General features: G+C 45.2%; 1 protein-coding gene across 6 annotated transcripts in view; it reads left to right on the top strand.

Moving 5' to 3' along the window:
* LPIN1 (lipin 1) overlaps positions 1 to 26,222 on the top strand; it is a 369,397-nt gene that overhangs the window by 318,322 nt on the left and 24,853 nt on the right. For 5 of the 6 annotated variants that reach the window (XM_069605954.1, XM_069605950.1, XM_069605951.1 and 2 more), the window contains one exon: positions 22,179 to 22,282. In XM_069605954.1, the coding sequence (XP_069462055.1) occupies positions 22,179 to 22,282 (104 nt within the window). Of the gene's footprint in view, positions 1 to 22,178; positions 22,287 to 26,222 lie in introns of those variants that run through there. The other variant, XM_069605955.1, reaches the window with a different exon arrangement.

The following is a 26,222-nucleotide window of genomic DNA, read 5'->3' as shown; positions in this document are numbered from 1 at the left end:
ACTTTTTAGTGCCAGTGCAAAGTCAGTGCAAAGTCACTGTGCACTACAAAAAAACACTTTGCACCGCTCTGTGTTTTTTGGTAGTGCAAAGTCACTTTGGACCGTGCAAAAAATACCATGAATGAGACCCTATCAATTCATAGTGCAATAGTTATAATTTGCAATCACTCGTCCCACACTACTATGTTCAGCCGCAGGACACACGTTTGAATCCCTTCATGGCTGGCTCAGCTCTTGAACATTCTGAGGTGGATACACTGAGTACCTTGCAATAGGGTACTATAAACATCTATTATTAGAGCGCTTAGAAATGTGTTGAATCTGGCACAAAGCGCTGTACAAAAATGTTATCATCATTATAGAGCACACATTCCGCACGGGCGATGTAATTCTTAATGGTGTGACGCAACCCTCTCTCTCTTATAACTCTAGATTTGTTTGATAATGAAATGAACTCACTGCTTAATATAGCCTGCTAATTTCAGAGGCAGTTCTCCTCTTGCAACCGCTTCCGCCGGGCAAGGCGGTCCCCTGCTATCGGGTGATCCTTCGTGCATTGCATCACTTTTGCTAAGTGGCTGGAAGACCACATCCTGGGTTCCTTCCATTAGCAGTGTCGGTCTAGTTGAATCAATAGATATCTTTGACTCTGGTCTTCCCCACGCCACATTGCTAGGTAGGGTTACCTGCCAGGAATCAGTTTGTTTCCATCTTGGTGCTATTGCCAGGTGAAAAATGGTGAGAATACATTTTAGTTTTAGAAGCACACCTTTTGCTAAATTGACTTTTTTTTATAATGTGGGATTTTGTGGGATTATTGATATTTGGGTGTCCTTGGAGTCTGTTACAAGCATTTGAAAAACCCTCCGTTGGGACAATTAGGACTGAGAATCATTTGTGATTATTGAAAAAAGTGTTTATTATTATTTTTTTTTTTACAGTTTGTTAGACATAAACGGAACATTATGTTTCTCTCAGACTGATTCCGCTGGGCCTTTTGCTTCCAAGATGAACAGTAAATTATGTATATTTAAAAAAAGAAATGTTTGGTTTATTTTCTCATTATTTCTGCAAAGATATTTACATCAATTGTAATCTGGTGGGCATTGGTCTAACGTTTCACTACTATCAGAGATTGTTTATTAGGCACTGAGAGGCCACAACACACACATACATACAGCAACATAAATGCTTATAAGTATCGAGCACTTGAGACTTGAAGTCCATGTGGCTGCTTCCCATGCCATTGGCACATTTGTCTGCCCTCTTAGGTCTGGTCCTTCCTTGTGCTTATACCGTGTAATATAATCTCACGTGCACATATTCTTATTTGTAAATACTGTTCTTTTATATCAAATACTCATATTTACAGTTATTGATCAATAAGTAAATTCATCTTCTTTGTAGTCATGATTACTTTAGCTTTTAGGTACATGATTCTCTTTGTGCTACAGTTACATCATCACTCTTAAGTATTTTCATATTGTTTCAACATAGGATCATATATCTTCCTTATGACATCACCCTGCCCTAGTCGGATTTCACTTAATGCTCCATAATGTCCATAGGTGCATGCTGGCCTCCTTCTCTGTGGCATCCTTCTACTAGCTGAACGTGAGGGTACATTATATATGGTTGTCTGAGTGCATAATGTCTCTCATACACTCGATGTGGTATGGGAACGACACAAGGGGGTCCCATTTTCTGCTCTTCTCCGACCACTCCAGAATGATGGTGGTGAGGGGGCAGGAACTAATGAGAAGGCAGCTACCTGCTCCTCTACATAACTATTATCAAACATTTCCTGTTTAACCATATACAATCACTTTGCATAACCATATATAGACATGGTACGTGCAAGACTCATGTTATGTACAGTTCCATGTCATTTCATTGCGGGATGTTTTTTTGCAGGGTTTTTCACCTTGATTTTTTTAATGAAAAAGCCCATAAAATTTTTTACAAATAATTTTTAGGCGGGTTACCCCACATTCCCTCTAATTTTTTATCCATTCCCTGTAATTTTCTAATCCCCCCTAAACAATGATATGGGGTTTTTCGTGAAAACATTTGCGGTAAAAAAACCCTGCGATGAAAGGACGTCATACTGTTATGTAGAACCGATTTCTAAATTTACATCCACACCGGAAGAAGGTTTCAAAGAGCAACATAAAAAACAGTCCAGTCACAAATTCGGTAATTGCTTCAGACAGCCTTATGCAAATGATGTGAGGTGCAGACCACCCATCTCCCACCCCAAGCAGACATTCATTACTTTATAGCCGTATGACATGGGTCAGGGTGTGCAATGTAGGGTTGCTTAAGTGGAATTTAAGGAGATGCAGAAGTCCCAGGAAACACCTTTCGGAATGTGGGACCTTTTAAGGAATGCTTCAATATGGGGTAGCTAGCTTCCCTTCTTTCCATTCTCATTTGTATACTTGGCTCCTTCCAGCTTCTGGTGGATTTCAGTGTGAAGATTCTCCCTTTGTGGTGGAGTTTCATGTTTTTTTTTGGGTTAGGTAGTTTTCATTTGCGGACCTGTGGGATCTATGTGGCAGGTAATGTTTTAGGAGAGAAGATATGTACCCGGGTACCTCGTTGGCAATGTCGTAGTAAGTCAGGCAAAGGACATTAAGGGCTAGGTGGGTTCCTATATGTAAAGACCAAAGGACTTTAAGCCTACGTGTGATGGAACATGTATTTTCAAGGCCACGTGTAATTTCCCTGATCAGCTTTGGATGTCCCTTATTTTTAGATTTTGCAGTTTATTTAGTCCTGCATACATACTATTACAATAATCAAGCTTTGTCACAACGAGTGCTCTGGCCAAGTAAACCTTTTACATAATTTCCAGGAATTAATTGATTTTGCAAAGCAGGTGGATTTGGAAATGGACCTTTCTAAACACCTCATCAATCTGGTGGAGTCAAAGACATTGGGCCTCATTCCAAGTCGGCCGGGCCAGTAAAAAAGTGCCAGTATTCGTGGATACCAGCGCTTTAGGAGACCGGCCGACTGTGGGTTTGCCGGTGGGGCACCTGCGTTACCTCCAGCGGTGCCCTACTGGCAAAAAAAGCCAGTGCCGCTAATAACAGCAAATCCCCTCATGGAGTCCTATGGCACTCCATGAATGGGGATTTACACCATCACTCATAATCCGACGGGAATGCTGCGGGACTGAGTGCCAGAAACAGTATCTACATTTGCTGGTATGCTGGCGACTCCAGGATACCAGCAAACTGTGGATCAGTCCCATTGTTTCTTAAAAAGTGAGACCTATGTTTTTTATAGTTGTGGCCATACTAGTCTGCTGACTGTGGGTGTTCGGCCTTTTGAAAGTGAGGGAAGTGTGAGAGTGGGTGCCAAAATATTAATAATTAATGTCAGTTTTACTTGGATTAACGCAAACGATGTTGGATGGCCATCCATTCTTTGGCAACACAAGGACAAGTAAAGATGATGACCTGGCTTGGTCTAGTCTTGGTTTGGTTGAAAGCTATTTGAGTCTCAACTGCGTAGCGCTAAAAGACTGAAGAGAATTACATTAGAAGGAATGCAAAAGGTGTGAATTAGATGTTATACTACCAATGGGATAGAAGGGGCTGGTCTGAATTCCTCCAGCTTCAGTGAAGGGGTCAGTTTCTTGAGAAAAGCGGTTGGGAAAAGTGGTCAACCAGTTTTGGGATGATCTCTTCAATGAGCGTCATTGGGTCAATGGTCTATTCACAACGTCTGATCCATGATATCGAATGCGGCCGACAGGTCCAGCAGGATCAGAAGGATTGGTGGGTCCTTGACTAGGGATATTAGGATTTCCCCTCTCATAAAGAGAAGAGCCGATTCCGTACTTGTGAAATTTCTGAAACCAGAATGGTTGTCGTGATAGAGATAGTGAAATTGACTGTAATTAATCGAGTTGAATGGTGATTCAGTTCTCTAAATCTTTGGCCATGAAAGGGATATTAGTGAGAGGGCAATAGTATTCCAAGTTTATGGGGACAGCTGAGGGTTTCTTCAGGAGGGCGGGTGGGCAATTGTGTTGGGGAATATGTGAAGAATTCGACCATCCACACGGCGGGTGTGCGCACAACTCGGCTTTTTTGAAATTTTATATGAAATTGAATAATGGTAGATCAACCTCTGAAAAATGTGTGGTGCTAATTGGCACACATTTTTCCTATGGTCACCGCAGGACATACAGATAGACACGTGTACTCTGGGTGGACACAGCCGATAGGCGCAGTCCTCCTTGTCATATTTAGTTGGGATCTGATGCATTTCAGAAGGGGGGGGGGACCTTCCTCCTGCCATGGACAGTGTAATTAACTATCAAATGCTCCATGGATCCACCCTGTCCATTTGTTTACCCTCTACAGATGGTGGCAGCACTTAACATAATTAACATAATAATAGAGTATACTTAAACAGGCCCACATGGGGCCTGGCTGCCGAGGTAAACAAAAGGCAGGAATACCCCAACAACCTTTGATATGCACTGTGTCACCTGAAGCCAGCTCCCACCTCTCAGCATCAAGGGCAGTGACCAGTCATGTCTGGGACTATGTATTTACAGTAGTCACCCCCGCAGTGAGACCCCATTCAGAAGGCATGAGTATGTTGTTTGGCAGCGACCAAAAGTCTGGTCCCACCACAGCTTCAAGATAGATCTGCCGCTTTATTCAGGAACCACAGATAGCTCAATTAACCAGAGACACCCTTTGATCCACAACAGACAGGAAGATGGGTGGGACTAAGTATTACATGTTTTCACCCCTTTACCTTTTCTCTTGCAAAGCACTCTGGTTATGACCTCATGCAAACAGGTGATTGTTGGTGGGGATCCAGGATTGGTTCATTACGGTAGGCTTAGCCTACACCAATCATTGTGGCCCATTTGGCTTTAAAAGAGGGTCGAACCCCTCTTTTGGGTAGATCATCTGAAGACTTTGCAAGGAGTAACAGAAATAACTCAGCATTGGACCGTGGCTGAAGGTACAGTCTTCCTTACAGCTTCCGCCAGTAAAGGAAGGCCAGGATTTTCAAAGAGGGAAGCACAATCCTTCCACAATCCCTCCACTAAATAACTCCCAGCGAACAGAGGGAGATACTGAATCCATAGGACCCTCCAGCAGCTCCAGAACCGGTACCCAGCCAGTACACAGCATGCCCTGCTAGGCTCGGCAAGCTAACTTCCTAGGTGGGAAGTGCCAGCGAGTCTCTGAACCAAACCAAAGACAAGGCTGTTGCTTGCAACACTCTCCTCAGATTTGGGCTGTCCGCCTTAAAGGACGGTGTGTGCCCAGTGAAGAAGCTAGGAGGAGTGCATTGACAAGCATCAACCAGGGTTTGCCCTAAAGGAAATTTTCGATCCAGTTGAGCCCCTTGAGCTGCAACCGACTGCACCGCTGACTGTTGTTATGCCGCAGTTGCTCACGCCTGGCGAGGCGCTCAAACAAAGCTTTAGACCCTCCAACCAGACACTGAGACGATTATTCCTGACCCTGAGCTGCAGTGTAGGCCATTCTGCAGCTGTCCGTCCTGCCTCACTTGCTGAACTGCCTGCCTTTGATACCCGCAGATAACGCCCGCCCTGAACTCTGTCGCAGGAGCTGCAAAGCGTCCTGAAATCGAGTGTATACTGTCGAGTCAAGAACTTCTACGAGCACAAGGTACATTGTGGTTCTGTGCCCCTGGTCCTTCTCCAGAGGCCACTATTGACATTTTATGACCCGTTTCCCCCTTTGTGCTGAAATCATGTATCCTTGAACTATTACGATTAATTACTTTACTGACTTTACTGACTACCCTCATGTCAGTATCCAGAGTGCATCCCTTTTTCATCTTTGAAACTGTCCTCTGCATTCCTTTACATGGTGGGTTGTATTTTATAGTGTGATTGAACTGTCTGTTATGATAATAATGAAGTAGATATTTGTATACAACCTTAACTGGATAGTCCCTTTTATCATTGGGTAATAATTGTATTTTCACTGTGTTGCAACTAACCAACGATCCACTCACTACCTTTCCGAAATAATCCTGCCCTTCCGTCTATGCTACCAAAATTGGACAAGGAGATTTACAATTTGCTTGTGTTTCCAATCTGTTTGGATACCTTACGGTGGACTAGAGGTGTGGGGCTGATTGATGGTTAAGAAACCGATATTCATCCCTGGACCGCTTGTGCCCCGGAAGTTGATTCATCTCAGATTGATCCTAAGCTTATAGAAGCACTGAATTATTTTCCCATGGATGGGGCCTGGGTGGAGATACAATCTCTTATCAGCGTTTCTGTCCAAGCTTCTGTTGAGTGCCTGAAATTTTTGTTTCATTTTTAGAATTGTAGCTGTGTCCTCTGGGGAGCGTAAATTGAAGTTACACAGGGATGGGAGAGGTTTGGGATCAACAAGATTGGGGTTGACTTTAGGTGCAGTTTGAATCATGATGGATGTCTAGGTTTTTCGGTTTCTGTCTTTAATATCCCAGGCCAGGTTATCTGATATAATTTGCAAGGGCAACAGGTAAGAAGGAGGAAGAGGTGGGGTACTAAGTTCCCAAAACATCTTAAAGACCTTAGTGGTTCTGTTCAGCACTATAGCCAGACAGTTATAGTAAAATCTATCATGGTTTAATAAAGTCATAATTTAATTTTGAAACGTAGATCGTCAGCTTCATAGGGTCATCATCAAACCATGTGTTGGTTCCATTATGGAGAGATTTGCATTTCCTCTTGGTAAGAGCTGCTAGGACGTCACAGGAGAGTTATATTGCCTGGTTGCGGTCGTCTGTTTCCTTATTAAACATTTTCTAGAAATGAGTGTTCTCCACTCATGGTAGGTCTGGTAGATTGATTATTGCTCTGGTGGCACCAGCACCATGTCCATAAGATAAGATGATCGTCTGACCATGAGACAGGAATACGAGATGGGTCCAACAGTGCAATACTAGAAGTAATAAGGGTGTCTAATGTGTGGCTTTTCTAAGGGTGGGAAAGTTGAGGATATTTATGGATGAGGTCAAATCCTGGACTGGCTTGTCACTTGGGGTGTCAAGCCAGAGACTAGTGTTGTCTAGGGTGAGTGTTTTATTAGAGTGGTCTTAGGTACTTGATAGCAGAGCTGGGTACCTTACTTTTAAACTTGGGGACTATGTTAAACTTGGGCACTATGTTTGTAATAGACCGGGTAGGGGCACTGGAGCTGTTGTGGTGGTGGTGGGTGGGAGTATCAGGCATGAGAATATTGTCTGTGCCCATGTCTTCGCTTGAGTTCATGTGGAAAGGCATGAGGATGTCGGCTGAAATCTTTCAGCATTTGGGGAGTATATTTGAGAGCGGTATTTATAGCAGTGCAACAAACCTTCAGGCATCAGGGCGCTAGTTACAGTAAGTGTGAAGTGACATTCTTCAAAGTGCAAGATCAGGCATACATGTTACAGCATACAGGTGGTTCTAGAAGGCGCGATCTATGCCTCATGGTACGGGGGGCTACATCAGGTGTACAGATATGCAAAGGACACAATCGGGTAAGTGTACAGTGTGGGAAAGCCACGCCTCATGGTACGGGGGGCTACATCAGGTTTACAGAAATGCAGAGGACACAGTCAGGTAAGTACGCAGTCTGTCAAGCCATGCTTAATGGTATTGAGGGTTGCAGACAAGTAAGATACATATTCAGCATTAGACTGCAGGTCAGTAAGGCAGGTTGAAGACAATGAGATACATATTGAGCATTAGGTTAGGTAGCCTGCGGGCATCTGGCCGCTAGTTACATTGTAAGCGATTGTGTTAGGCAGGTTACAGACCAAACAAATTACGCAGCACAAGGCTGTCATGTCTCTTCAGGTGGGTTACATACATATTGGGTTCTGTAGGCAGCATTAAGCTGCTAGGTCACCTCAGGTGGGTTTCATACATAGTGAAATGCGTGCACGGTACAAAACTGCTAGGTTGCATCAGGTAAGTTGCAGCACGGGCAACAGGGGTAGCAAGCAAAACAAAAGTTTTAAAAACCGCGGGTTCCACCTGATGCCACCATTTATGGGGGCATGTTTGTTAAATGCAAAGAATGTACTCAATGCTGTGATGTGCGTATGAGGGCAGTGAGAGAATAACAGTTTGGTGACCAATGGTTGGCAGTGCAAGGCATGTTGGGTTACTCCCTGAGAGATGGTCTTTTGAATTTACTTCTATGTTTTATGAAGTGAATTTTGGGGGCATGTTAACAAAATAAAAAAGTTCTCAACGGGTGGGGATCCGGAGATGGGTATTCCGGGAGTGAGTGGAAAGACTTACTGGGGTTCCGTGAGCTCATCTCACTGAAAACATGAGTTAGAAGCTGGGGATTTCCCAGCCACAGAAAAGAGCCACTGCACCTCAACAAAAAGGGCATCTGAGTCTGTCGGGGGGGGCATTCATATGTGAAGAGAAGTTTGTGTCACGTGGCCTCTCAGGTACTGGATGGTTGTGACTCTCAGGGGTCCTAATGGGTACGGGTATTGCCCCTGAATGACCACATGCTGCTCCCTGTTTTCCCCATGTACTAAAACAATACAAAGTGCTGAACTGGGAAGGAGGGATTGTATCAGTTTCTCACAGGGGAGGATGACTTATCAGGTGTAATGATGGAGGGCACAGCCCGAGGGAATAGGAGCGTGCAGGAACCAACATTTCTAGATAAGAATCAGCTGGGGGGAAGATCTGAAGTTCTCCATGTCCGGGGGCAAAGGCCAGCTTCCTCTCGTTTGTTGCTTAAAAGGGAGAGAACCAATGTCAGGTGGGTGAGAGTGCGGAAGGGTGGCAGGTTGTGCAATGTACGGAGCAAAGTGGCCCTGTCTAAGCGTATTGGCAGTGTGAGAAGCATGAGAGGGGTGATCTCTGCCCTGGGAGGAGGCTTTGGCATCAGGCGTTGGCATCAGCTTTGTAGCACATAGAGAACAGATCATGTATATTGCAGATTTCTAATCAATTAGGCGGAAGGTGAGGGAGTACGAATTTAATGGATTCTTTAATTACCTGGAATGTACAACTTCATAGATTTGCCTTGTTTGTATTCTATGAAGTGGGCCCTGGCAGGAGGGATCTCTATCTGGTGCAACGGTTGGTGTTACACGCTACTGGATATGAGGTCAGGGCGAGGCCAAGAACAGCGAAAAGGGAAAGAGGCACTAGTATTTACCAGTGTCTGCTCACTGGTCTGTCCAGTCGTGCCAGTTCTAGCCTGAATGTTAATAGTGTCGGCAAGGGTTGGTCACATGGCTCAGAGCGAGTTAATCACCATGCCGCAGACAGGCTGGAGGGAGAGTGGGGGCATAAGGGAGATATATCTACAATGTTGAAGGCCTGATGAAGTCTTATAAAAGCCATGTATAAAGTCCCCTTATTGGCTTTAATATATTTGGAAAGTATGAGCTGCAAGAACAAACAAATCCCCCTGCCCCAGTGCCCCTTTTGAATCCGGCCTGCATAGACAAAAAAGAGCCAAATCCTCCTCCCACAGCTGCATGCATTGCAGTGGGACTTTACCCTAAATCTTGTCAATTGAGCCCAGAAGAAGAGTTGGCTGGTAACACGTGGGGTCCCTCTTATATCCCTTATGTGCCTTCTTACAGAAAGGTACCGAAGGGCACCACTCCAAGAACCCTTGATCATCTCTGTTTGCATAATCACAGTGAAGACCCTACAGCAAAAAGGTGCCCAGAGAGGGAGACTTAACCTGACAAGATCAACTGACTGGAAACCAGATCCAGTGTCCTTATTCAGCTTTAGAGCCAAAATGTCTGACTCTGTTTTTTTTCCAAGACATATGTGATAGACCCCCTTTCTGATAAATCACTCAGGGGTATGTGTGTCCCTCCCGTCCTCCACATAAAGAATGGCAAATACCCCTTGCCTTCTCACCTTTGAAATAATGGCCCTTGCATAACATGGTGCCAAATGATTGGCAATCTGACCACAGATTTGGAATTATTATTCCTTGTCACCAATGTAGGCCTTTTCTCTTGCGTGCACTGTATTTTCCCCCCTACAACATAATCAGCTTCTTTTGAACTGCCTGATCCTACACACAGGGTCTTTTCTTGCTATGACGACTTTCAATGTCCACAAACCTTTGGCCAATGTATTATTATTCTCTATTAAACCTGACTAATAACTCCCTCTACTTATCCATCCATCTTGGGGTCCTCACAAGCTCATAGGCTGCCTTCTCGAAACCAGCAAAACATTCATGAATATGATCAGTATTAGCACTTGGGGTTAGAATGTTTCGTACCTGAGGATACATATATATCACAATATCTTTGGTCACAGCATCACACTCCCACAGTTCCAATTTAATTTTGATCTATGCTCCGTGCCACTAGGTCCTGCAATAATAGCGTACAGGGATCTGGTCCAGCTCTCAGGAATTGTCAAAGCGTCAAGGGGTTATGGTTCAATTTCACTCTCAGGTCAACCTTCAAACCATCAAATATAGCCAACACAATGCCCGGACAGAAAAATAATGGAAGCCGCATCTCAGCTCAGTATGCTCGTAACCTCCTGGGTATTTGAGTTACCCTCCCATTAACCCATTGAAACCTGGTGTCCAGGGCCAGTTCCCGCACTCCCAGGCTCTCATGATTGTGTGGTGTTTAAGCTTGGTTGGCTCAGGCACTCCCAAGATTTCTTCTTACCAGTGGTCGAAGTGGGCTGGAGCGGTCAGGAGCAGTGCTCCTCTACTTCTTTTAATTACGTTTTACCGTTCCTATACTTTTATTTTAAAAAGAAACCGTTCCGGAACGGTGTCGTTTTAAAATAAAAGTTATGGAAGAAGTTGAAATTTGCACTTTCAGTGCACTGCACAGGACGTTTCCTTAAAGAGCAGGCATGTGTGTTTTGGGTTTTTTATTGTGCATGGGAAGGGGCACGGCGATGGGGTCTGGCGATGGGGTCTGTGGGGAGTTGTACATAGTTTTGGACACTTCGACCACTGCTTCTTACACAGTGTCCCAGTCAGGAAGTCCACTGTCCTCTGTTGGAAAGGCACTGCAATCACGCCAGAAGACTATTATCAGCTCTCCTCCACACTGTTGCTCTTTTTTTTTTACCAATAAGGATGTGAATTTGACATTGGTCAGTAGCTCAAATGCATCCAAACCAACACTTGAGAGGATACATTGGCAATTAAATGGCTTCACTTTCATACACAAGTGATTAGGCCCTGTGCCATGAAACGGTTTAGTGTCCCCCTGCCGAGTACTTTAAACCATATTAGCACCCGGGTGGGGGGGGTCAACCAATCGAGTTGCTCAGATCGCGGGCTGAATCCCACGATCCAAGGCACATTCCGAGCAACTGCAAGACTGCTTCCCCAGCCCTCCATCTACCCCCTACCCTCCGGTCGCTATGTCCTTCCCTCCCCGTTCCCTACCCCACTCACCTCATTTTTTTGGCACTGGTGCAACTGCCACTGCTGCTCTAGGTTTCCGTCCTGGGCTGCCGTGGAAATGGAAGAGGTGTTTCACGGGGAGCCACATCTTCTGTCTCCACGCTGACCATTTTAAGTCAGTATTTTGTTTCACAGCATCCCGTTCATTCAAACAAAATATATTGCTATCAGCACCATAGGTTTCTGGATTGGAAACTCGGGGCGCTAATGGCAGTAACACTCGATCTGGCCTACCAGATCAGGTGGTAACGGCCCGGGCCGAAGTTATAGGCCCCCCCATAATGACATGTCTCCCTTTAGAACAACCTTTAGTGGAGAAGGAGATATGCTCAGAGTGGTTAGAGGAGCCACTAGCCATAACACTTGTGACAAGGGGACATCAAATTGGGACAAATAATTAAGCCGGTGCGCATTTCCTGTACTTATTGCCCTTACCAACCACATTCCAGGAACGAAAATGACCCGCTGTGGTACCCCATCAATCTTCTGAACAGTCTGCAGTGGCTCCTGATCCTTGGATGGGGCGTTTCAGTATTCTCATAGAAGATTTGCTTGTGCCCACCACAGTTGCTATTTCTAGTGTTTTACTTGGAGGTCTACACCCCCTAATGCTGCAAAGCGAGGCACGTGCATTTCCCCCACGGACAAAAGATACATGCAGTTCGAATTTCTCCTTCTGCAAAAGATATATTTCACACAATGTCCTTTTCTCTACTAGAGAAGTTTTATCTCTTTGCTCCAAACGAGCACCTACTTGTAAAACCTGCATTTGGAGGTTTCTGCTTCATGACCTGTTTAATCCATATCAAAGAGAGGCCTTTTTATTTAAAAAAAAATCTATTTCAGCTTGGATTGTGTCCTGCTAAATTCCTTGTTACAAGATAGCGTTGACCTTAATGTCGATTCTCATTTTTGATGGGTAAAGCAGTGCCTCGTAGCTGCACAGACGCACAAAGAGCATGCACGGCAATCAGCGGATAGCCAGGCGCAACCGTGCCGCTTCTTGGAACTCAAAAGAGTTTATTTTTGGATTTTAAATCTGGCCAAGGCCTGGCTTTTCAACGGAAGGTACTGCATACAAATGCATCCATTCTTTCCTTCTGAAAGACGGTTACTGGGCTGCAGGAGATGGGAGAAAAAGGAAAGGATGTTATTGTATTCAGAACACGTGCTATATATAGTGCAGAACTAGCATGAAGGAGTCCAAGTACTGCACAGCGATAGAACAAAGCATCAAAGCACACCATTCCAAATCAAATCGCACTGAGAATAAAAGCGCAATTCAAGGCTGTGCTGCTCTATGTCCAAGCGTTCACAGCATCTAATGCCGGCTCTCCACAAAGAGAAGTGAGGCAGAGACCATGTTGTCCAGGGCTCTCTATTTAGTAAGGTGGCCGAGATCGGTGCTTGCCCCTTCATAGGCCGATGGCTGATGCAGATTCCAGATACATCCTGGCAATAGGAGCGTTCAGTCTGTAGACCATGCATGGGTTCATACCCACTACGGCGTAAAAGCACCCAGAGTTGATAAAATGCACATAGACAAACTCTTTGCATGGCTCTGCACCTCTGGGTTATTTTGATGAACTTCGCTAGACAGAGAGGGACACAGAGCTGGAAATACGCTCCTTGGAGGGAATCCAGCAGCATCTCCGCCTGCGTCATAGGCTGGCATCCCTGCTGATTCTGCCTTTCCATTTGCGTGTACAAAGGGCCGGTGGAATCCATAGTGATCCCGTGTAATGAGAACACCATGTTTGCACACGGCAGCCGCCATTACTGCTCACCACCATGTGTGCACATCAGTGCTCGTAATGTATTTTCTGGCTGCGGAGGATATTGGCTCAAATGACCATTAAAATATTCTAGAATCGAAACGAAGCAAAACAACACACATGGATAAAAATAGTTTGATAGGGTTTTATAATCCAGTCGCCACGCCATGCCTTGAGTGGATCTGGTGATGGTGCTTGCAGAGTAAGGCAACGCTGGGGTGAGGTTGTGGTCTTTCTCAGTTAATTCTTTTGGATGGGCAAGGAGATGCAATCGGTTGCTGGAGAAGGAGGGTGGCCGAGTGAATTACAATGTCCTCAGCTAGGCTGGAGAAAATGCTCTCATTTGGTAGCCTGCATCATAAGGATTTTGTGGATTTAGACTTCATCACAGCTCTGGTTTGACTTCACCAAAGCACTGAGAAGAAATCACGGCCTAAAACTGTTTGAGAACCGCAGTGCAGGCAGAGGTTCAACACTCACCCAACTATAATAAGTGTAGTTGATGGCATCAATAGACATACCCAGAACTTGAATTGCTTAGTATCAACAGAGGGTGCCAACCTCGTATGGTTCCTTTGGCAGATTGAAGCCCTCATGATTATAGGGGCTGGCAAACCAAAGCTTCTGGCGTGCGCACAGCTTCACCTATCAGACTCTCTAGCCAATGCTTCCAGGATGCTGCTGGGCTCGAATTGCTCCTATTGCCTTGTCAATGGATAAGCCTGTCTTACCTTTCAACCTTCTCCCCCCTTGATAAGGAGTCTTTGGCAAGATGGGGCATTCCTGGCTAACTCTCTAGTTTCCCCATAGAAGGTTTAGAAATTGAGCATCCTAACTGGCACATACTTGAAGAATTAATGTAGTGTATTTGTTTTTTCGTTAAACCACAAAATGACCAATCACGAATCTCCATTAGCTGTTAAAAAGCAAGCATACATGCATGAAAGTCACATGCAATTAATGAAGTGTCTAAATAACTACTGTGTCAGTGCACTGTCGGCTGGAAGGATTGTTGCTATCCACATAGCATGTTGAAAAATGGAATACAATGAGCTTCCTTTCCATGGAGGGAAAGAAAAAAGACGGCCAAGGCGCGTGACCATGTGTCGCCCACCAGACCTGGGAGCTACAGCTGCAGGGGTCTGAATGGGTTGTTTTGAAATGCAGCTCTTGCATAAACTTTCTGTTTGTACCCTAGTATGCCACTCCTACATTTTGATAGGAGAAAGGCAGATCATCTTGGTTAATTAAGGCTTGGGAGAGGCAGCCTAGCTCTGGATCCCAGCCAGAGATAATCATTAACAAGATATATTGGTTAGTGAAATGAACATTTAGAAATACTAATTATCCACTTTTAGGCTGCTAATTATCTACTTTTGTAAATATTCAACATAGATTAGTAGCTTTACGCCGTGTTGAAACACTGTTCCATATATGAGTTCTTTTAAAATGGTGCCAGTGCCACTGAATACCTTACTAGTTTGGGCATCATTACGAGGATGGCGGTCCGGAACTAATGGTGCCGGTAGCAATGTGCCGACATTCTTTCCGGACCGCCATACTCCAACAATGCCGGTAGGGGCCACGGATCCAATTCTGGCCCCTAAGGGCATTGTCTTCACTAAAGCAGCGGTGGCGGTGCTTCAGTATCCCCTTTCCCATGGAGTCCAATGGTACTTCACGAGAATGGCAACTTACCATTTCTGCCACTTGTAATATCCCAGTGGCGGTTCCATGTCATTTCATTGCAGGAATGAAACAACGATGGGTTTTTCTCTGTGGATATTTCAACGAGAAAACTGTTATTTAAAAAAAATAAAATTGGGGGGTTCCACCACCAATCCCCCGTCCCCTTTAATTATTTAACTATTCCCGAACACCCACACCCCATCGATATATTTTTTTAACCCCCCCTACAAAATTCGATGAGTTTTCATGTTGATATAACAATGGAGAAAGACCCAGCGTCCTCTCATCCCACGATGAAAGGAGGATGCTGTACCCCGGTGGCATTCAGGTATCAGGCGGTGGAAACAGTGTTATGAGGTCGGCGGCAACCCGCCAGTAGCACCAGCGGGTTACTAGTGACCTCGTAATGAGGCCCAAATTTGTGTTAGGTCCCCCGCTATAACAATGAAGAATGTAACATGCATATTGTATCAAGTTCAAGTCATCAGCCTATCCGTCTGCTTTATTTTTCTCCTTTTATATTCAGAAAACTATACAATTAAGTAAAACTCATAGCCATAGTTGCAGGTTTACAGAGTTAGGGCTACTTTTATAAATGAACAGTTGTTTAACCCTCCCCTCTAGACAAATGTTGGGTTTATCTCAGCACTTTCAGTAAAATCTGATAATTATCTGTAATAATTTAATCAATTCCGTGCATTCCTATTAGTTATTAGTTATTGCAGAGCACACCCACTCTGCTTTTTGGAGGATCACCTTGTGATAATGTGATGTATATTTGTAACAGTTTCCTTCCTCCCACATATTCCTCCTTTTAGATATATCTTCTCCCAGAACAAGCTGTCTGCTGAAATATTTTCAACCATTATGTGGGGGTGAGGGGAAGTGTTGTTTCACATAGTCTCTGCTCTGCACTGTTGGGCTCCCATAACATTGGATGTGATGTCAGAGGCAGTATGTATGAAGCCAGCTGTGACCCATGAACTCAGTCACTTTTTTCAGGGCTCTTAGTGCGGTGTTCCGGAACACCACTGAGCTCTTGCTGTTGCTTGACTGCGTCATGCATAATATGCTGAAGGCCTCAGCCTTCAAGGCTTGCGTGGACGGTGGTAGGCAAATGTCAAGGTGCAACCCCACTCCTCCCCCATAAGGTATGTCTTTACTGACTTGAGGAAGAACACAGCACAAAGGATTGTCTAACGTACCAATCCATACACTCCAAGGCACTCTGGAAGCGTGCAGCAAAACACTATACCTCACTCCAAAAGAAGGGAGCAAGGACACCATTGAAGACGTCGACATTGGATCCTTCTTCGAAAAGAACCTGATGCCTTCAGAAACTAACAGACAAAAAGAGCTCTTCAGAGAAGAAGTGCAGGTAGAAGAAGAAACGCAGAAGGTGATCTCACTCTCCAAGTAACTCCAAGCATTCTTCTTCTTCATCTTCCTTGAAGAAAAGTAGTCATCTCTCCTTCTCCAGGGGTGTACTGTTCTTCACTACTTCTTCCACCCCCAGGGCAGTATGAAGAGTTCCGGCTTAAGATGCTTGACATGTTAGCCAAATGCCCAGCACCAGCCGCGACGGTCTCCGCACCAGTGGTCGTGCAGGGGCCCACCACACTTCTTGAAGTCAGCAGAGGCAACTCTTTGGCCCACAACTGCATGCCTGTTGGCTCGATTTTGATCATTAAGTGGACACTGCTCCCATCCTACACTGATCAACTCCACCATCCGGCTTCAAAGCCAAGCTGGAATATGTTTTCCATTTCCGGAATTCTGTTTATTTAAAACATGGAACATATCTTTGTTGAGGAAGGGCCTGCCATTCCTTATGATTTTAAATCCTTGACTGCGTTGAGATGAAGGACTTTCCGGGGAGTTTTACATGCAGAAGATAGCCTTGCTTAAATGGCTTCCAACCTAAAGTACGCCAGTGGGTTAGACACCCTTACAGAGCTTGATTTTATGCAGGATTCATCCTATGGCAAACCTCATGCCTCTTACCAGAGGACTGTTGTCAAGAGTATGTAGGCTCTTGGGCTGTCTTCACCTTCAAAGCCATGGATCCAATTTGACCTGCCTGACATTCTGGTGGAGGGTCCTCCCAGGAAGACCCAAATTCCTTTCTGGTCTTTTGTTGCTGCCCATGATAGGCCTGTGTGGCAGAAATCTTTCATTGGTTCCATCTGCGGGCTTGACCATGCAACACAACATTACCCGCCTCTCTTGTATCCAGGATTTCTGTCTACCCACCCACACCTCATTGCTTGTTGTTGCAACCCTCTTCCGTGAATTCAAAGTTGGATACATTTCCTTCTTTGCCCCAAGACAGGGAGAAAAACATTGGATACCAAAGTGCTCAAGTGTTTTGCCTTGACCAGTCTAGCCCCGAGGGATGTTCATTCCACCTGCGCAATGGCCAGGTACACCCATACCCTGTGGATAGTTATCAACAAAGAATTTTCTGACCAAAGAGATGAAGGGTGAGCTCACCTCGCTGGTTGGAGGATGGAAGGGAAGCTTTGTGTCAAACACTTCAGTCTAGCCTGGATACACCAGATTGTGTGGCATGTGCAATGGCCACTGAGACGATCTTGTGTACACATTGCTGGTTGAAAACTATGGAGTTCACCCATAAAGTCCAGGTGAAGATTCTGGGCATACTGTTCTACGGCAACAACATGTTTGAGGCAAAAGCTGGTGAGTCCTTAGAGCAGCTCAAAGCCTCCCAGGCCATGGCTCAGTCCTCAGGTTTAGCTCTCTAAAATGCTGCTCACTCTGCTCCCAGGGGCAGTTTCATTTAGCCCTTCTCCTATTTTCCCACTGTCCTCTCAGCAGCTCTCATTGCGAAACCCCTTTAATGTGTACTTTGCCTATTTTACCCTACTGTGGGGTTTCTCATTGTTCATCAAGGAGGGGCATTGTGCCACCTCTGACTCTTGGGTTTTACAGGTTGTAGCTCAGGGTTATTTCTCCCATTCATCCATTCCCCACCTGTCATCTCTTCTTCCACTCTTCCCCTGCTCTGGAATCTTTCCTCTTATAAAATAAATCTGTCAACCTTTGGCAAAGCTGGCGCCTGCCTCAGAGCGAGGGCAGGGCTGGTACTAGCTGTACTGTCTGGTACCGTACAAGGAAGGCTGCGGACCTGCATGCCATCATTAATTTGTATCTCTTGAACTTGTTCCTGCGTAAGGACAAGTTCAAATTGGTCACCTTGGCCGAGATTCTCCAAGCCCTTGAGCTGCACTTGACCTTCAGGGTGCCTACATTCATTCACTTACTAACACCAAACACAGGAGGTTTCTGAGGTACATGATGAGGAACACACAATACCATTTCCAGAACCAGCATTTCCTTGGCCTTGTGAGGCTACACCAAGCTGTTGGCCGTGGTAACAGCACATCTCAGGAGAGAGGGGGTTCCTATTGGTCCCATACCTGGATGATTGTCTCATTCAAACCTGCACACCCGATCCGGTGTTGGCGCACCAGCACCACATCTGTCAAGTACTGCATAAATTGAGCTTCTCCCTGAACATCAAGAAGCTTTGTGTTTAACCACCCCTGTTGCTCCAGTTAATATGAGTGGTTCTTGGCACTCGCTTGGCAGAGCCTTTCCTTCCAGGATCAAGTGGCACACATCTTACAGATGTTGACTGTCCTCTGGTCTTAGAATCTGATTCTGGCATCTACGTCTACACCTTCTTGGTCTCATTGCTTCTGGCAATCTGGTGCTGACAGATTGTAATTGATAATGAGGTTGCTCTAGTAGTTACTTATGTGTCAGTGGTCTCAGTTTCAGGATGACATGTCTCACCTGCTTTAATCCTTGGATACAGTGTCATGGAACCTCTTGTGGTTTAACCTGCAGGGCAAAAGCCTGAGGGGATATCTACTTCGGAAAACCTGGCCACATCTGACTGTAGTCATGGAAATCTCCTTGAATGTTTGGGGTGCTCACCTATGAGATCTAACTTTGAGCGATATTTGTTCCTGCCCGAGGCATGTGAAAACATCAGTTTGATGGAACTACAGACCATCAGGCTGGTCTTGGTGGCTTTCCGTCCATACATTGTCCTTACAAGGTATAAATGTCCTTATTTTGACAGAAAAATCAGTGGCAATGCACTATCTCAACAAGTGTGATAGGTTTGCGGCATCTGGGCAGGTAAGCCATGTAACTGATATTCTGGATTCTGGGCTCTAGAGATTTACATGTCTCTTGTCAGCTGTCCATCTTGCGGGATCAGAGACCTGAGGTTGCAGATGCCATGATCAGGAATACATGAGTGGGAGCTCTTCCAGGAAGTTCTGGACAAGATATGCACCCTCTGGGAGACCATTCAAGTGTACCTTCTTTCCTTCAGAGTCAACAAGGAGTACAAGTTGTTCTGCTTCAGAAATTTCCTCAGAGGCGAGCTATGGGGGAAACAGTGATTGCTGATGGGAACCTAAAACTCCTATATACATTCCCACTTATATCTGTCATTCCACTACTTTTCAGGAGAATGCAGAAGTTCAAGTCTACGTAACCATGATTTCCCCATGTTGAATCTGGAGGGAATGGTATCCGGAAAACGTCTGGATATATCAGTCTGTCCTCCTTGCACCTACTCTACCATTCGGTTTGGCCAGATCCTCCACCCAAGCCCCAGCAGCCTCAACCTTCATGCTTGGATGTTGAGACACTGAATTATAAGGAGTGGAACGTGGCTAGAAAATATTGGATGTGCTTCTATCTAGCGTGAGGCCCGCCACTAAATTCATCAATCTTCCCAAGGCTGTGTTGCCATGTGTCACAGAAGATCCATCTTGCTGTTTTCTTCCTTCCACTTTTTCTGGAGGAGAAATATCGCTGCCTGGACCACAGGAGGACTCTTATTTGTTATATCTCTTGCCCACAGGACATCAAGAAGGATGACTAGCTCTTTGTGGATTACACAGATCTGCTTCTAAGCGACCCAATCACAGTGAGTCGTCCTCTGGATTTCAGAGTGCCATCATCTAATGGGGAAAGACATGCCTGGGGGTCTCAGGGCTCATTTGACTGCATGCCTGGCTCCTTCCACTTCTGCTTTGCAGAGGGGTATGCCGGCGTTGGCTATTTATCAAGTGGCTTTGTGGCCTCCTCTGGGCACGCTTACCATGTATTACCGCCTGGATTCCTTGTCATGCCAAGAGAATCACTTTTGCTGTGCAGTCACTCAGAGTTTCCTGATGTAGATCCTCCTTACACCAAGTTTTTGTACTGCTCTCTATGTCTATCTAAGATGAGGAATCTGCGAGATGAAGGAATCCGTTCGAAGGGCAAGGACATTGACAGCTGTTAAGGTGTCCCTCAGCTGTCGAGTGCAGGGATAATGGTAGTACTGAGGTCATGGGTCACACTTGGCCCCATATATACAGCTCCTAATGTCATGTCTGGTGCCATGGGCACCCAACGGTGCTGAGTGGAGCTAATTTTGAGCCGCACTGCACCCTATGATGCCTGAACATTATCAGAGGACAGCTTGTGCTGGGAGAAGACATAGCTGACAGGTGGAATCTGTGGGAGGAAGGACTACTCCATGCGAAAGAACCTTGCTGAAAGCTAAGTAATTTTGTTCATCGATTTATATAGCAATTTGTGGGAAGGCCATAATCATCTCAAGTACATCTGTGGTTCCAAATCTTTAACTGGGAAAATGTAGACAGTATTTGGTCATCACCTGCTGTCATAGTTCACTTAATGTCTTGATGAATTCAGTTGTATTTAGCCAAGTGTCCAATTCCTTAGACCTGTCACAAAGCACTCCAACACATACACAAATCATTTGCAAAACCGAAGAAAAATAAAGATAGTCCGGTTCAAATCCCTCAGAGCATTGCCGTATTTAAAGCACCAAATAAATGCTGTACATAGGTGTGTACATGAAAAGTGAACCCAGATCAGTGCTGCAGATTTGAATTATTCTTCCATTTTAGAAAAGACTTCTCCTAATGTTTAAAGCAAACCTTTGTTCTCCGCCAGGGTCCCTTTACTTGAGGACTTTCCAGACACTTTGGGATTTTAGGAGCAGGTGAACCCACAGTGTGATGAACTGTGACTCTCGCAGGCCATCACAAACACAAAGAGAAAGTGAAAGAGTAAGCCACAGGCCCAGCCAGAGTCTTGCATACATAAATAGCCACAGAAAGTCACATAAATAAAGCCACGTTGAGACACACATATACAATATCCGTATACATAGACAGGCAGAGGGAGTTCCTCACAGTGAACCAATGAGTGGGCTTAATGCAACTATAGCCTCTTCACTGGGCCACATTCAATGCCAGACATACAGACTTTGTCCAAAATACTGCTACAGCATTGATATTTTGCTACCGGCGGGTTTCCGCCAGACTCTGAATGAATTACCGGCGCCTGACTTCCCGGTGCCACTGGGCTATTCCAAGTCCAGCGGCCGAGAAGTCAGGCCCGGCAATTAGGACTCTATGGGAATGGGGACACGGGAGCACCGTTAACGAAGGTGCCGGTGCTTCTGTGACAAGTCTGTCTACCGTGGCCGCTGCAGCCGGCAGGGTCAGACCTGTCGGGGACAGTGGCTCCGGCAGGCAGACTTGTAGTTTGCCGGTACGGAAACAACAGTGCTGTTGTTTCCGGACCGGCAAACGTATGTGGGCCATCATGTTTAAAATCACTGAATGCAAATCACTTTAAAAACACTGAGTCAGTTACCTTGACATAAATGGTATCCCGTTCCACCACAACCACCGCCGTCACTATGAGAAAATACTGCACACTAAACCCTTACAGTGGACAGAGATGCTGCAGACTGCTGTGTCACCCCTAGAACCCCGACACAAGTAGTTGCGAGTCTCACAATTCTCCTCCCTTCTAATAATAGGGTGTTCTGTGGCTAGTTGATGTGCACCTCCCCATCAGTACCCTGTGAGCTGCCTTTTGATGACACAAAGGGAATGGGAGGGATTAGATATGATCTACTGGGGGTGTTAACTGCTGGATTCATAAACTAGAACGTTGGGAATCAGGGCATGCATTGCACATGTTAGCACTGCACGCCATTCTACTTCCCCACACTCAGGTGCTGTCATGGTTGATGTTCAGTAACGCTAACTCGCCACTTGGAGAAATATGTTTCTGTAGCATTCATTGTTTACAAAGAAAAGGAAAAAGAGACAATCTACAAATGAATAGGATGACTTGTTAAAAGTCCAGACAAATGTTTTAGATTTTCTTTCTTTTCTAATTAATGTATTTTCTTTTTGTTTCATCCCAGGACGTGTATTCCTATAAGGAGGTGGGGGTCTCTTTAAACCGAATATTTACTGTCAATCCCAAAGGAGAACTCATTCAAGAACATGCCAAGACCAACATCTCGTCGTGAGTACATGTCTCGTGCGTATAGAAGCTGCAGCGCAGCCTTAGGAAACAGTGACGTTTCTGCTGAAAAAGCAGTGAAGACCAGGAGTGCATATATATGTTCATTGTGTAATCTTTACTGACAACAGCAGCCACAGCATGCAAAAGAACAGGGGACCAGAGGTGGCCGACAATGATTATGCAGCATTCATGGGCAAATTAGCACACACGTTATGATTCTTCAATTTAAATTCAAGGCCCTCAAGTAATGATTCGAATGCATCATTTCTAGTTCTTGGGAGGCAACAATGCAGTGTGTGGTTTTCACAGGTACTGTTTAAACACACACATCTGCTAATTCCCCAGATTCATCAGTGTGTGCTCTTGGCAAACCTGTAAAACAGAGGTATATGGAAATGTTACAGAAACTGTGCACAGGTTCAGAGCTATTTTGTCCTCTCTCTCTCTCTCTCTCTCTCTCTCTCTCTCTCTCTCTCTCTCTCTCTCTCTCTCTCTGAGACGATCCATATAAACTATTTTCGGATGGGAGGCTATCATTCTGATATAGACAATCTGGTATACTCTTAATGACTGTACTCTTTCAAAGTAGCCCTGTGAGAAAGGGGAAGGGGACAAATGGCATCCCGTTCCACAACAAACACCGCCGTCACTGTGAGAAAATACTGCACCCTAATCCCTTACAGTGGACAGAGATGCTGCAGGCTGCTGTGTCACCCCTAGAACACTGACACAAATAGTTGCGAGTCTCACAATTCTCCTCCCCTATAATAACAGGGTGTTCTGTTGCTAGTTGAGTTGCACCTCCCCATCAGTTCCCTTTCAGCTGGCTTTTGATGACACAAACGGAATGCGGGGGGGGGGGGGGTTAGATGTGATTTACTATGTCTAGACTAAATATAATGTTTAATGTCTTGAACTTGTATCCTATAACTTGTGTCTGACTTTTATAGCTGGGTGTGTACACTTGTGGGATAGGGAAAATCTTCCTGCTATCCCTTTTAGATAGGCGGTGCACCATCTGACCCCTAGGGAGAGATCCATTGGGTTAGGGACAGGGTATTCTTCCTAATAGGGACAGTCTGTTTGTGTGTTTTGTTCAACAAGGAAGAGGGTTGGTATCAACTTTTCCTCTACTTTAAAAATACATTTTCTCTGAATACCGTTCTTTAGTGTTACCATATTAATATGGTCAACCACAGGATTTCTCTGTGAGGCTGCAGACAATTGTCACTCCATTCGTGTCCAAGGCCCTTCCTGCTTATTCTCTGAGTGCCTCACTGGGTCTTGGAGTCTAGCAGAATTTTAGTTGAGGAGAGGCGAAGAGTAGAAACTGGTATATCTATACATATGGGGCTCAGTGCATGCCCAGTTTCCAATGCACAAACATTCTAAGATAATGATATATGTAGGATTCAGATGAAATGGGCAATGGATAGGATTTGTGGGGATAAGAGGAGACACAAGTTAATATGGATAGATCAGTGCAACCTTACAGTAGACACAGGTAGGTTTTTACCTCTGTGGGCATGGACTAGAGGGAAGGGGTATTCTTATTGTGGAAAGAAGCTCTAAATTCTTGGGGCATAGCACAAGAATGCCTAATTCCCTAATCTCACTTTATTAGCCATAGGAATTTTTAAAATAAGTTAAAGTTTGTTTTCATGAAGATGTACAGGCGGCTCTATTTGCTTCCACTGAAGCACGCCTCCCAGAATCCCCCTCCTGTCCAACCCCACCCTCCGAAACCTGCCCACCGATCCCCTCACTGTGATCCCATTTGCGAAGTGACTTTTTGTCGACCACCTCTGTCCACCGCTCTCTTTGCTAATGGGGGGGTACACCCACATATCCACTCCCACATAATCCTCTCACAACCACGCACTCAGTGGATGGTGCCACATCCAATATCCATATGACATGTAATGAAGATGGTTCTTTGTGTTTTCACCTACACCATTTTAAAAGTCAACTGATTAATTGCGGCATTTTGATCATAGAGTTAAATCGTTTTCTCCTTTATTAAATGGGATGTCCCGATACGTGACATCTCACATGTAGTTGGCGGCTTACAACTGAGAATTTATCCCTCATAAACAATATAGAGATATATATCATATATTGCCATTCAGCTCAAAAATATTGAGATATGAATTTTGGTCCATATCGCCCAGCCCTAGGACATCCACTCAGGAGTCAATTATTTCTTGTAGCACTTTAGATCAGGTATGTTGTGCAGGGTAGACATCTTTAGGGAGGGCTTTGTCATCTGCCCAGTGGTCAGTGATATGATATGATATGACAGTTTATTTATATAGCGCCTATACAAAATGCTGATCCCTTGCTTTTATGTAACGTGCGTCAGAGGTTTCATGGAAAGGTTGAAGAGCAGAGCTGATGAGAGTTCAGCCTGGGGTTGTCACACAGAGGAGGTAAGGAAGAGGTTAGTGCTGAATGGATTTGATTCATATGGGGGACTTGTTGTAATGATTGAGCAGTTCACTTTAACAGCTAAAAATAGGATCAGTTTTGGCCACCTAAATGATTTCCAGAATGAATAGAGGGTGCAGTGATCTTTATGCATGCTAGGTATACTACATTTTCTGCAATGCCTCTAAGTATTTGGAAACATTTTTTGAAAAATCTACAAGAAACACATATAGACGATATAATTGCAAAGTTGTTGGGACTTGGAAACCTTGTACAGATCATGAAGGATAGCTTGTGATTCCAAGAATGGCTTCTATCCAAATGAACATGTTTCCTATAAGTGATGTGCATATAGATATGTATGGGCAAACCTTTAACACAGTTACAGGCATAAGGCTCCGGGTCCCGATGGATTCACGGCTCCCTTTTCTAAGAAGTTTCGCAAACTCCTGGTCCCCCCCGTCCCCTAGTGGACCTTTCTAACTCCTTTATGACCTCGGGAGGGGTTGGTTGCTCCATCCATGGGAGTCTCTACAACTGTCCTGATCCCCAAGCCGGGCAAGAATTAGCTGTGACTCATATCACCCCCATTACTCTCAATAACATAGACTCAAAGCTTTATTCCCAAATTTTGGCCCGTCATTTGATGGAGGTCATCCCTAAACTCATAGACAGTGACCAGACGGGTTTCAGTGTGGTCCACAGCGCACACAGCAATATGCAATGAGTCCTTAGCTTATTGGAAGTGGGGAGACGCTCGGGTATAGATTTGGGCATAATTGCGCTGGACCCCAATAAGGCCTTTGACAGGGAGGACTGGAGCTGTCTCTGTGGTATTTTGGAGCAGTTCGGGTTTGGGGCAGGGCTAACTAGTTGGGTAATGGTGATCTACCAACACCAATCCACTTGTCTTAGGGTTAATGGCGCTCTGTGGTCCACACTGTCAATTACCAGGGCCACGAAGCAGGGCTACCCGCTATCCCCGTTGATTTTTGCCCTGTGTATGGAGCCGTTTGCCAACCGATTGAGAGCTAATGGGGCAACTGAGGGTGTTCGGGTTATGCTGGTGATATTTTGCTCACCCTGAACAACAACCGCCCCTCCCTAGCTGAGGTGCTGCAGCAGCTGGATGCTTTTGGCCGGATGTTTGGGTTCAAGGTAAACTGTACTAAATCACATGGGCTGGATGTGTCCTTGAGGCCCCAGGAGAGGAGTGTGATCGTGGCTCTTGCTTATATGCCTAGTAAAACCTCTGAGGTCTTTCGGGCAAATTTCCCATTGCTTTTCCCGGAACTGGCTGAACACCTGCTCAGGTGAGGACACCAGGAGATATCTTGGTTTGGTCGCATCACGGCGGTCAAAATAAATATGATCCTGCGCCTGCTTTATCTAGGCTTGGCATTGCCGGTGAGAATCCCTGACTCAGATCTCTGCACACTCCAGGGAAAGATCTTCAAATGTATCTGGGGGAACAAGTGCGGCAGAATATCTAGGAAGGTACTGTTGAGGCCAA

The sequence above is a fragment of the Ambystoma mexicanum genome, chromosome 4p, assembly GCF_040938575.1.
Source record: "Ambystoma mexicanum isolate Mex_15411 chromosome 4p, UKY_AmexF1_1, whole genome shotgun sequence".
Taxonomy (NCBI): Eukaryota; Metazoa; Chordata; class Amphibia; order Caudata; family Ambystomatidae; genus Ambystoma; species Ambystoma mexicanum.
This window is presented reverse-complemented; position numbering and strand designations above follow the sequence as displayed.